The sequence below is a fragment of the Podarcis liolepis genome, assembly GCF_965112155.1.
Source record: "Podarcis liolepis genome assembly, chromosome: 4".
Classification (NCBI taxonomy): Eukaryota; Metazoa; Chordata; class Lepidosauria; order Squamata; family Lacertidae; genus Podarcis; species Podarcis liolepis.
The window spans coordinates 56,983,114-56,995,967 of record NC_139558.1 but is presented as its reverse complement, the minus strand read 5'-3'; the positions used below and the strand labels follow the sequence as shown (position 1 = coordinate 56,995,967).

Genomic DNA, 12,854 nt, shown 5'->3' with positions numbered 1-12,854 from the left:
TCAGGTTACATACGCTTCAGGTTACAGACTCCCAGAAATAGTACCTCGGGTTAAGAATTTGCTTCAGGATAAGAACAGAAATTGTGCTCCGGCGGCGCAGCGGCAGCAGGAGGCTCCCATTAGCTAAAGTGGTGCTACAGGTTAAGAACAGTTTCAGGTTAAGAACAGACCTCCGGAACGAATTAACTATTTAACCCGAGGTACCACTGTATATAAAAACAAGCAACAGAAATGACCTTCCAAGTCAAACTGTATAGAACTGCTAACAGCAATCCCATTTGCTCTGACAATATCCATTTCCTAATGTTCCCAACAGTCATACAAGGACAAAAGAATGATAGTAAAAAAAAGGAGAGTATATAGAACTCTATTTACAGTAGTGAGAATAAAGAATAATTCACAAATATCGAAATACCATATATAAGCACCAACAGGTGAATTAAAAATGACAGATCTATAGAACTAGTGGCATTAATCAAGGTTAGCCCAGTAAATACAAATACATGACTCAGACCTTTGTGAAGACTCCCATAGCTGCAAAATGGTTGCTTACAGGCTGTTGTGTTTACAAGACAGCTGGATGTCCTGTAGCTTCCTTTCATTATCTCCCTTTAGGTGAGAATTAACCTTAAAAAAGCTATTTGCATATATATATATATATATATATATATATATATATATATATATATATGCTTTCGTAGATTTTCACGGGTACAGGAATGCAGGTTTTGGTGTCTTCGGGTGTCTTCCCGTGTAAGAGTTGGGGTGTCTAGGCGACGTTTCGACGAGGTCTCACTCGTCATCTTCAGGCTGGTGCTTTCGGCTTCTTGTTACTGGAACAGAGCAGGATCTCAGTGTTTGAGTTCCTATAAATACTGTTGAGGGGGTGTGGTGTATAGCCTCCAACGTTCTGGGCAGAGAGGAAGTTCCCAGGTTAGTGTGCCTTTTCTTCTTTTGGAAATTAATAATTAAGTAATTAAGTAATTAAGGAACAAAAGAAGAAAAGGCACACTAACCTGGGAACTTCCTCTCTGCCCAGAACGTTGGAGGCTATACACCACACCCCCTCAACAGTATTTATAGGAACTCAAACACTGAGATCCTGCTCTGTTCCAGTAACAAGAAGCCGAAAGCACCAGCCTGAAGATGACGAGTGAGACCTCGTCGAAACGTCGCCTAGACACCCCAACTCTTACACGGGAAGACACCCGAAGACACCAAAACCTGCATATATATATATATATATATATGGAGAAAGGAAGCATCTGAGTAACAACTATCACGAAAGAACAAAAGAACTCAGGAAATGGCTGCACCAAGACACATTCCTCAGCTTCAGCCAGACCTTATAAAATGGCATTCACTTTTTTCTCTCATCAATATTCCTAATACCAAAGTGACATGACATCTAACAAAGCAGCTGTGACACACAGCAGACCTTTTATAATGGCTGGTGATTAAAGTGTGATCAGAACACAGGTAGGCAAAAGTACTCTAAATAGCCCTAGAATCAGTATGAAAGATGGTCATTCAGTATTAAAAAATGTCTAATCTTCTGAGGACACTTCCTGTCATTTTTCTTCCTTGCAAACCTATCTGTGAACGCATGGGGGAAAGAGATCGTCTCTGGAAATGTCATGCCAATATGACTTAGATCTGTGGCGAGAACACTGTTTCTCAGCATGCCCCTCTGCTTCCTTGCTTATCATTTCTCTAGGTCTTCTTGCCTTGTCACTTTCAGGTCCTTGAAAAGGCTTCTGAGGGAGTGACAAGGGCTGTGGGCAACTGTGTTATCTGCCATAGGAAAGAAATTAGCAACCTGCAGCTCACAAGCAATAGCACCTGTGCAGACTGAATGCTAGCTAAACGTACAAACCTAAAAGAAAACCAATGCATTAGCAGCAGAGACTCAGCCCCCCGATGCTATTGAGAGCCTCTAAAAACAGATATACACTTGTCTCATGATGGTGCTTATAGAAATGAAGAGTTGTACTACTAGTCTCCCAGGAAAACATTCTTACGTGAAGCCATTCTCTCCTCCTCCACCACCATCCCTGCTTTACTGAAGCAGAACAGCTGTTAAGAACACACCTTTCATATAATATGTTTGCCGACGGGCAAGAAATAACAGGCTGCCACCTGTCATTCTCCAGGCAGGATTTAAACTGCAATGTTCCTGAAAATGGAAGCATTTTGTGTGTGTTCCATGCTAGCAAGAAGAGGTTTGGCTCCTGCTTATTAAATATGAGGAGAAATTACAGTGAAGAAAAATATACTGGCTACAATCTTTCCCTGCGTGAGTGCAGCAGTTATGGCATGCAGAGGGAACTCCATTTGAACAACACTTTTGTTTCCCCTCCTCTCTTGGTGCTCCCATGTGGAGAAAGAGAGGCCTGTGAGCACTCTCCTTCTTCAATATCCAGCCTACCTTCTCCACTCTGTCGAGGAAGACAAGCTCAGACCCAGATTCATTGATTGAGCAAAGGAAGAGAGACTGTATGGGCGACACATACAACTGTGTTTTCCACTGAGGTCTCTCTAAAACGACTTTTTGATGGGAATGAGGGAAAGCACTTTCTCTGTTTTGACCCCCAAGGTGCTGAATGTTCTTTTGCAGGAGATCTGCATCTGTCATAATGGAATATATTTTTGTTTATGTCAGGTCCTTAGCCTGATTACTGGCCAAATACAGTTTTTGCTGCATTTGGAGTTTAAAAGTAGGATAAAAATATATATCCGCCAACAAAGCACATGAGGAGTTCCATGGAATGTTCTGCTAGCCACCAGATGGTTCAATACACATAGAAGTAATAAAAGAGGTCTGAATAAGTAATACTTATTTGATCGTTTTTCCACATTTCAACTAAGATGCAATTAGGATCTCCTCTATTCAAAGCATACTTGTTGTAAGTTACTTTCCCATCACTGCTTTATTTAATTGGCCTAGTGCAGAGGTAATGTTGCTAAGCTCAAAACCTTGGCTTAGTGGCTGGGAATAGACCAGATTCAGAAATGTCTTCCTCCATTCCCCAGAATCGATCTATCGATTCCTTCCTTTCTCAGCACTAGTTGTGATTTATCAGCACACCTGCATCAATGCTAACTTCAGTCTTGAATCTTGTTTGACAACACCATGGAACCTGGTAATTTATTTGTCATGCCAATTTGTATCTCTGCTCTTCTCCAATTATGTACTCAAGGCAGTTAATAACAATGCAGTACAATGTAATAATACACAACATAGCAAAACATCTATAGGAAACATATTCAAAAGCACCTAAAACACTTGAGTTCCTAGGTAGCACAAACCATGATTACCATTGATACAGGTGCAAAGAGAAATCATGGTTAAAGCCAACAAGGAAAAGAAAGGAAGGGAGGAGTCTGTATGCTGCCTTGAGCTCTCTCTGGCGTGCTTTCGCCGTCAAGATGTTGCTAAAACACAAGTCCCATCTGTCTCAGCAAGCATGGCCAAAGACCAGGGTTGGTGGAAGCTGTAGTTCAGCAACATCTGCAGGATGGGATGGGGAGGGTCCCCACACCTGAGCTACTTGAAGGAAATGAAAGAGATAAATGTGACTAATAAAATAATAATAGTACTGAAAGCTCTCATTTCTACATATGTGTTCATCCCTCTCTCATAAATACTCAGTCTCCAGAACACAGAATAGGTTATTCAGTTTTGGAAAATATCCATGCTTCTTCAACTTTCTAAGCATCCTATGAAGTGTAAATCCCCAAAGTTGTTTTTTGTTTTTTTTACAATTAAGTGCTATACATATTCTGCTAACAAAATAAACACCGCGGCCATTCTTGTATCCTATACTTGTTTCTCACTATATCCTGTAAATCTAAATTTGTACCATCTTCTGGCTTCTAAATGATGATAGCTTAAGAAAGGGGGGGGAGTCATTAAACCACCAATCTATTTTTGTTACCCCCAAGAACATTTTTCATTCTTAATATAAGCTGATGACCCAGCAAGCAAACCCCCTCTTGACATGCATCCTTTCCCAACTCATACCTTACTAAAACTGTTCACCACATGGTTGACACTATTTTAAATTAAAAGTTCACATCTATTTTAAATCACTTTTTATCCATGCGCGCAGAGATGACAATCATCAAAACATGATTTAGGTTGTTACTGGGAGTCTGAGGGGAGCAAAAGGGGGCGGGGAGTAGCACACAAATTTGGAAAATCACAATGGAAAAGCATGATTGGTCTAGCAACTTGGAATATTTTGCTGTTTGGAACATTTTTTGCAGTAATGGGCATATGCACACTGTGAAGATCAGTTCCTTAGACCTCATGCTCTATAAATAACAGCTTACCTCGAACAACCTCTTCTACAGACTCTGTAGTTGTGGTAGTGGTGGTGGCGGCGATACTGGTTGTTCGTTCGGTGGCTTCTTGAAACTGATCATCTGCCTCTTCTTCAGCTTCATCACCATCTTCATCATCGTCATCAACATTTTCATCCTCCACATCTGTAATGTCCTCTTCCTCTGTCAACTGTTCTTCTGCTATCTTGTCATAACTGCAAGCAGCAATGGATTCTGTTAAACTCCTCACAATATGTTTTTTAAAGCAATTAATTCACAGCTTTATGCAGCTACAGCCTTTATTAAACTGATCACTGAGAAAAGAAAAGAACTTTTCTACACTGAGAAAAGAACTTAATGTGTAATAATAGTCATGCTAGACTACGTGACCTCCCATTGCATGGCTGACTCTATGACCTCTGCTTAAAGTTTGGTAATCACTGCTTTGTGTTTGGGGAGGCTGAACATTTGGAAAACATCTGGCCAGGTCAGAAAGTTCATTGTGCTACACACAACGAAAGCTACATAAAATGGTATTCACAAAAGTGAATTTGTTTCTAACTAACTAAATGAGCCAGGCAAATGCTTTGCAGTTGGGGTTCTGTTAAATTGTTCTCATGTAAAAATCCTGCTCATGCCATACAACCAACATGTGTTTGTTGTATTCATGTCTTTTACAGGCAATTTCAGCATAGGAAAGTATGTAAACAGAATGGAGGAACATTGGAAACTGACTTACACAGAGATAGACCACTGGGTCCATCTAACTGTGTATTGTCTACTTTAACTGGAAGCAGTTCTCCAGGAATTCAGATAGGAGCTTTCACCAGCCCTACCTGCAGACACCAAGGGTGAAGCCTGGAACCTCTGCGTACAAGGCAGATGCTCTATCATTGAGCTAAATTGGGAAAAGGAGGACAGTGCTACATCAGGAATGGGGAACCTACAACCTTCGGGAGGCTATTGGGCTCCAATTTACATCAGGCCTGGACAGCATGACAGAGATAGTGGGATAACATCTGGAGGGTCATAGGTTCTTTATACTTTCATATCCAAATCAGCAAAAACAACAACAGCAAAATATGTTTGGGCCAAAAAATGAACGAAACATTATAAGTATGCTGCTATGTTAGCAAGCAGAATCATGATTCCAGGTGGAAAATAACTTTGGGGGTAAAACACACTTGCTTTGACATACATCTGAACATGACTAGCTGGACAAAGCTGTACTGTATTTTGAACTTCACCATTGTCACTAATTAGAGGCACACTTATTAAGAGAGCCCAGACCCACCCACAAAGGGGTCAGGTTTTGCAACCCACAAAGCACTAGAAATAGATAACACAGAAGGTAGACATCAGTACCATAAATAATAAGCCAGTAGTTATGGAAGTGAGAGAGGGGGGTGGGAATTATATGATCTCATATAAGGCCACAATGGAGAGAAAAAATCATTCAGAATAAAGAAGGAAGCTGACCATTGGTCTATCTGCCTCACTATTATCTACCCTGGCTGGCAACAATAGGGCTAGAACAGGCACCTGCTCTTAAGGAAACAGCGCTGACTTGCCACTAAGCCAGGAAGCCAGAATGTTTGCATTTTTAGCATACAAAATCCAGTTAATCTATAAATATTATTTATATTGAAACAGAAGGTGGGCTTTTAGATACAACCACTCGATCATTTTTAAAAAGGGGGTGGGTCTGAAGGGAAGAGACACCTAGACAAATATACAGGAAGCATTACCAGGTTTTCCAAGATTCCTAATGCCCATCATCCCAGGGCTCTCTTTAGGGTAATTGTATTACCCAAGCCATTAAGTGCATCTCTAAGTCCACTGATGTGTCTATGTTATCTGTCAGCTTATGTCCATCTGAAATAATAACACATTATCTTCTTGTTTACTCAGTTAACATTTGTGCATTTAGAAAAACTGGAGAGGACTACTCCAAATATAGCATCTTTGCGTGCTTCCTTTCAAAAGCAGCTTATTCAGATATACTCTCAAATGCATAATGGCACAGGACATAATCCATTAGAGGTAAATCTATTGGTCCTTAAATGGCACAGCAGTGAGCATACGGGAGAATACTAACCTAAACTTACATGGTTGCACCTCTTCTCTTGAAGTAAACAAAAGTGGGCATCCTTCTTCTATGAGATTTCTCAGCTATGGCAACACCTACTTCCCGTACATACATAAACCAGTACAGTTCCAACCCAGGAATGCCCTGTGGGGTTTTTTTGTTGGGGGTTCACACTGGCTGGTAGCTTTCACCGGTGTTTTTCATGCTTTCAGCAGGTACAGTGGGATCTCTGTGGTGGCAAAGACCCTCTACTGGCAGAGTCAACTCCAAATCCCCTCCACCAAGGCAGATTGGGTGTTTCAATTGCTCTGTTAAGTGCTTCATCTGGAGATAAATTCCTTTGGCAGATATTCCTAAATATTCACTCTCCAGCAGATAATAATCACAGCTTGGATTAAGAGTCTCAGGCAACCACATCTAGTTTACAGTAAACTGGCTCAACCTGCTGGTGCTAGTAATTAGTTTTCCAAAGCCTATTAAACGTATTAAATGATGCACGGGGCAAATGCTCTCCTCATTCTTGAGGGGAAATAAGAAGGAATCTCAAGTATCAGCAATGTAATGACAATGGACCCTATCCAGCTTGACTATCCAGTTTTGTTTTTGTGAGGATCTTTTTGCTTCATAGAAGTCTTCCCTCACAATCACCTCAGGATTGATTAGCCTGTGAGTAAACTGGAGACTGTGGGGATGTGGGGTTGCACACACTGGAGGAAAAGTCTGAGCAGGCCAGATGCAACTCATGGGCCTCATTTGCTAGCCTGCAATAAAACAGTTCCCACTTCTCATACCACACAAACTTCTAAGCAACCAATATATGCAAGATCAATGCTGATCTTTTTAGGGTTCCAAATGGCACAGGAAGCCAGAAAGCAGCAACAAGAGGTGAGCAGAGCTGGCCATGCTTGCCCCCACTCTTGCTGCGGGATCCAGTAACATGCATTTCTCTGTTTTCCTGGCACTGAATTTGAAAGCCAAAGAAAAAAGGAGGGGAATAAATATAGAAGCAGGAAGCTATGTAAAATGAATTATATGGTCTATTAAATTACCAAGAGGGGTCTATAAATGGATTAGGCCAGTTTTGAAAACCATCAGAGGTTGCTATGTCAGGTGACTTAATTCACTCATCTGAACTTCAACTTTTCTCCTGAGATTGGGGTGGGAAGGAGTTCCTGTTCATCTCTACAAACACACCGTGAGGAATTTATGACTGAGGAATTTATAATTCCAGAAATGAAACCCTCCCCAATCATTCTGATAACTCTTTCTAGAACTTTCCCCAGTCTGCAAATATAATTTTCTAGTGGGAGTGTAAAGCAAACGATAGTAAAATTGAAGGACATGAGGTAAACATTATCTTAAGTATCAAGCCATCAGAGGTAAACACTGTTAAATATAACATCAAACATCTAACACCAGACAGGACATAAAACTCAGATCTCTTAAAATATCTTGCTATGACTGAGGACTGAAGTGCAAATATAAAGTCCACACTTGAGTAAAAGTCTATTTTTCAACCTCTGAGATGATGAAGCATAGACACAAATCAAGGTAATGCTCTTATGAACATTCCACGAGAGCATTCCTTTTAGCATCTTTAATAAACTACCATCACAACATCCCTTGTGCTACGTCACACTGAAAGAGCCATATAATATAGCCAAGCAACTCCTCTCTAACAGCATGTTCAGAAGAATATAGCACAGCACAGGGAATCAAAGCCCTTTACCATTCCTCAATTCAAGCCCAACTTCTGTTTCTTAGAAGCAAACCCTGAAACAATTTCTCCAAATGTGCAGATCAAACACAAACAAAATGTCAAATTTAAGAGCTTGAGCACATTTGTCTGGCTAATGACAATTCGCTGTACTGAAGCTAAAACCCAACCCTAATGAATTGTATCTTAAGATTCCATTATGAACATAGGTTAGAATCTGTGTTTTTTGAAAAAATAATAACTGTCAGCTTTACAAAAAATAAATCCTAAAGCAGTATGTTCCTTCAAAGCTTTTTGCATCTTAGTACAGTGGATCCGTTCCGGAGCCCCGCTCGCATCTAGAAGCAAATGTAACCCGTGTCCGCACGTCATGTTTCGGCGCTTCTGAGCATGATGTCATTTTGAGCGTCTGCACATGTGCAAGCGGCGAAACCCGGAATTAATGCGCTCCATTACTTCCGGGTTGCCGTGGAGCGCAACTCGAACGTGCTCATCCCAAAGCACATTCTGTTATGTACTGAAGTTCTCACCCTGGGGATACTGTAGATAGTTATGCAAATGAAGGATCGAAAGTGACGTTCAGTGATTGGATGGTTTGTATGCAAATGAAGGATCAAAAGTGACGTTCAGTGATTGGATAGTTTTAGAAAATGACAACAGTTACTTTGTTCTATATAAGCAGGCTGACTGAGCTCCTCAGTCAGCTCTGTTCCAGCTTACAAATAAAGAGCTGCTTTGGAAGAATTGTTGTGTCGTCAGATATGTTCGCCCACAACTTTACACATTCAACCTAAGGTATGACTGTAATTGGAATATATTTTAAATCACACAGCAAAAAGTGATAGGTTTTTTGTAAACCGCTTTGAGGGTTTTTTTACAATCAAGTAGTGTATAAATTTTATGAAATAAATAGAAATAAATAAATAAGATGCAATGACTCTCTAAGAAACAGATAGGTGTTTTCAGCTATTGAGCTGGAAGTATTAGGGTTGTATCTGGAATCAATTACCCCTTCTCCAAACTTCTGATCACTTGGCATGAGGCAACAACGTAGAACTAAGTCACTTCAAACATTACACCAGCAACATGAATACAGTTCAAAATTCACTTTAAAGACAAGAATTCTATGCCTTGCCAATTCCACTGAACAATCTACTTACTTCCAAGTAAACATGCTGTGGACTGAGCTGCATGTTTGTAATTAAAAGATCACAATCTTTCCGTCAAAGACTTTCAGCAAAGGATTCCTCTGCTGAAGTTTCTCATGCAAACTTTTTCTTCAAAAGAACATCTTGGCTTAATAAACTGCCTAATGATGGCAGGAGTAGCGGCCTTACCTTCCATCTGCATAATCTGCATCGGCTCCCCCCCACCAAACATCAGAGTCATCTTCTTCAGCGTCAGCTGAATCTATGTTGTCACTTTCCTCTGCTACCGGGCAGCAAACAAACTCCACACCCCGGAACTTGTCAATCCCACACGGTAACAGCATACCGTAGTCATGCAGATTCATGCCCTTTTCGCTACAGGACTAAAAACAAAATGGGGGCGGGAGGAGATAGAATATATGGTTACTCGATAAAGAAGCTATTTAAAATATTTATTAGAGAATGGCTAACAAATTGATTCAGCGTGTACACTTAGCGTTAATTCAACTCTTAGCACCAATTCAAACCTTAGAGCAATAATCACACAGAAGCCCAGGAATTTGCTCTACATTGTGGTGGCTCCATGCAACGGTGGAGAGTAACTCTAACTTCACTGACGTTCAGTGAGAACCACAAGGCGTAAATGAATACTAATATATAAAGGTTTTATCAAGACGACATTCCCATGTTAAAGGATTACAGATAAACCACACAGAATATAACATACTTTGCATTTGTATCTTCTAAGCAAGTAGATGGTGCATTGCAGATATAATCTTGAAGTCAAGAGCACTTGGAAGTCAACCTGACACAGCACTCTCCAACATATACGGATGTGCCTTCAGATATTCACAGAAAAAGAAAGCACCCACTTGTGAAAGGAATTAAAAATGGGGCAAGTAGCCTTAAGATGTTTAAAAGTTCCCCTTCCATGATTTAAACCTGAAGTATTTCTCACTGACAGAATAAGATAAGAACTACAAACAGCAAATGTACACAAATCAGGTGGGGTAGGAGTGGAATTCAAATTTGGATCATCACTGAAAATCCCCGTTGTATTCTCACTTGTGGAATCAAGGACGGTGGGTTTGTTTGTTAAGAAAAAAGATGTTTGGTCCATTAAAAATGGACTTTTTAGTTTAAGACAGTAGACTACACAGTCCACTTTTCCAGATGTTGAAAACAAGCAACAACAGCAGTTTTATTTACTTATTCTTAAGTTCTCCATGCTTTTAACATAAAAAAGGAATCCATGGTGCCTGTTCAGACATCAGATTACACAATTACCTAATGTATTTATTCTTCTTCTGCCACCTCATTTTCCACCTGAATTAATTTGTTTGAAGAGAACCACTTTGAGGTCCTTGATGGCCAGGTAGGTTAAAACGTGTTCCTCCATAAGTTGATTGTATTCCTATTCTTTTTGTGCCTGATGTTTTACTTTAACAGAATGTTTTTCTTGAACAGAAACTGCTCTGGCTTATGTAGACTACAGTTGGACAACACTGAGAAGATGCAAGAACCTTGAATATTGTAAGTGGCATTGTTAGAATGATGTAGCCAATGCTAATCAAAGGGCATAACTGATATGTTGGTTTCTCGAGGATCTTGTCCCTTCTGCAATTTGTTTGCAGCATGCAGTAGTTTCAAGAGCTCTCAGTAGGCTGCCTGTTATATCCTTCAAGGTGCCATTACTCTCAAGAATGGACTGTAGGTCATCAGTAATAATTTACTGCTGCAGCAGCTTTAGAGTGAACCTGAACACAGGAGCCACAGAAATTCATTATGTTTTGTTGTTTGTCTTGTATAAGTTGTTCCCAGAGTATTTTGCTGGCCTTTGCAATTTGTTTGGCAACTGTTCTAAGCTGGTAGCACTGAACTGTGATTTTATTTTCCGTAAGATTTTCCAAGTGTTTGTCAAAGCCACTAAAATCTGACATGGAATATAACTGAAAAATTAAAATAGTTGGCTCCCAATTAAGGCTTCAGGCAATAAAGATGAACACTCAGCTGTGCCCACAGGCTTACAGAACAATAGATAGGAATATAACCATACATTCCCCCTTTTCCCCATAATACCTTATTGCACTTATTTTTATTCATAAGATAAACATCAAATAAGCTTCAAGGTGCTGATTATAAACATACCTCCTTAGCTACTGTGTGCCAGTGCAGGTGAGTTTCACATATATCCATCCTTTCCTGGTGAAGGAACTTGCACTTATCTGGCACCAGAAGAGCATCACTCACGAATTCTCCAACTGAAAGAAAAATTACGTGACATCTTCATTTTATTATCACCTTGAATGGATGCTTTTCAGAGCAACAGCTTACAAGCAGACATCTTACAAACTGATACTGGGAAGAAAATGTTCCCTGTGAGCCAGCTCACACCTTAATTAACAGCCAGATTTAAAAAATAAAAAATAAATCCTCACTGAATTAAGTAGATTTCAAATTGTGATATTATTGCATAGTGCCTGTACTTTAAATACACAAATCTAATGGCATTGTATCTCTTTTGCTTCTGCATTGCCAGTACTTACAAGCCTCACTTCTGAAACATCCCCAACTCGCTTATCTTTGTGCTCAAAGGGTAAGAAATTGGACTGTTCTAAAATGAAAACTGGTACTTTCAGGTTATCAAATTTGGTTCTTTTGACCTTATGTGACCAGAACACAGTGGAATATACAGCCCTAATGGATGGTGGATCCAATATCCCTACTTTAAGATTAGTTGGCTGAAGTCATCCCTTTCACTATACATTAGAAATGATGAAAATACAATCTGATTAATACAGGAGTCAAAATGATGGGAAAACTCACACTGTCTAATGCCAAGTCAGATGTTCATTTCTTTATAAGATTTCTCACCCGCCCCCCATCAAAAGGACCCAGAACAAGTTAGAATAATAAAATGCACAATTATAAAAATAAATCCATTATAAAAACATGTAAAACCATTTCAAACTGAACTAAGCAATAAAAATTTAGCAAAATGGGTAAATTATAAAAACCCAGGATACGGGTTTGCCTATAACTGGTTTTATGAAAGGGTAGTCAATTCTAAGCATCTTAATTTAGTACTTTTCTTGTCATGAAAAAGGCTTGCAGGAGCACTTTCAAACAAACATTGAGATGGACCAAAACAAATTGCTTCTACAATTGATGAGCTAAGTTCTGCTCATGAAAGGGGAGGGGTTATTCTGTGAGCAGAACTCTCTTTCCATCACCAAGAACACTGGAACACACAACACGGACCCTAACAGGAGACTGATATGATTTAGCTCTCATCAGTATGTTTCTTGAGGAACCATTTATAAGACAATAATTAATAATAATTTATTATTTATACCCCGCCCATCTGGCTGAGTTTCCCCAGCCACTCTGGGCAGCTTCCAACCGAATATTAAAGATAATACAGCATCAAGCATTAAAAACTTCCCTAAACAGGGCCACCTTCTGTTGTCTTTTAAAAGTAAAATAGTTGCTTATTGCCTTAACATCTGCTGGGAGGGCGTACCACAGGGCAGGCGCCACTACCGAGAAGGCCCTCTGCCTGGTTCCCTGTAAC

At 39.9% G+C, this 12,854-nt stretch overlaps 1 protein-coding gene and 1 long non-coding RNA gene across 5 annotated transcripts in view; one reads left to right on the top strand and one right to left on the bottom strand.

Annotated features, from left to right (window-relative positions):
• Nucleotides 1-12,854, bottom strand: part of APP (amyloid beta precursor protein) — a 142,577-nt gene that overhangs the window by 50,864 nt on the left and 78,859 nt on the right. For all 4 annotated transcript variants that reach the window (XM_083500351.1, XM_083500352.1, XM_083500353.1 and 1 more), the window contains exons 4-6: nucleotides 11,429-11,541; nucleotides 9,470-9,663; nucleotides 4,336-4,541 (exon numbers count right to left, since the gene is read on the bottom strand). In XM_083500351.1, coding sequence (XP_083356477.1) covers nucleotides 4,336-4,541; nucleotides 9,470-9,663; nucleotides 11,429-11,541 — 513 coding nt within the window. The remainder of the gene's footprint in view (nucleotides 1-4,335; nucleotides 4,542-9,469; nucleotides 9,664-11,428; nucleotides 11,542-12,854) is intronic.
• LOC310705653 lies at nucleotides 4,882-11,264 on the top strand. Its single transcript, XR_014525432.1, has 2 exons — nucleotides 4,882-5,204; nucleotides 10,748-11,264. It is a non-coding gene; the product is annotated as an uncharacterized lncRNA (long non-coding RNA).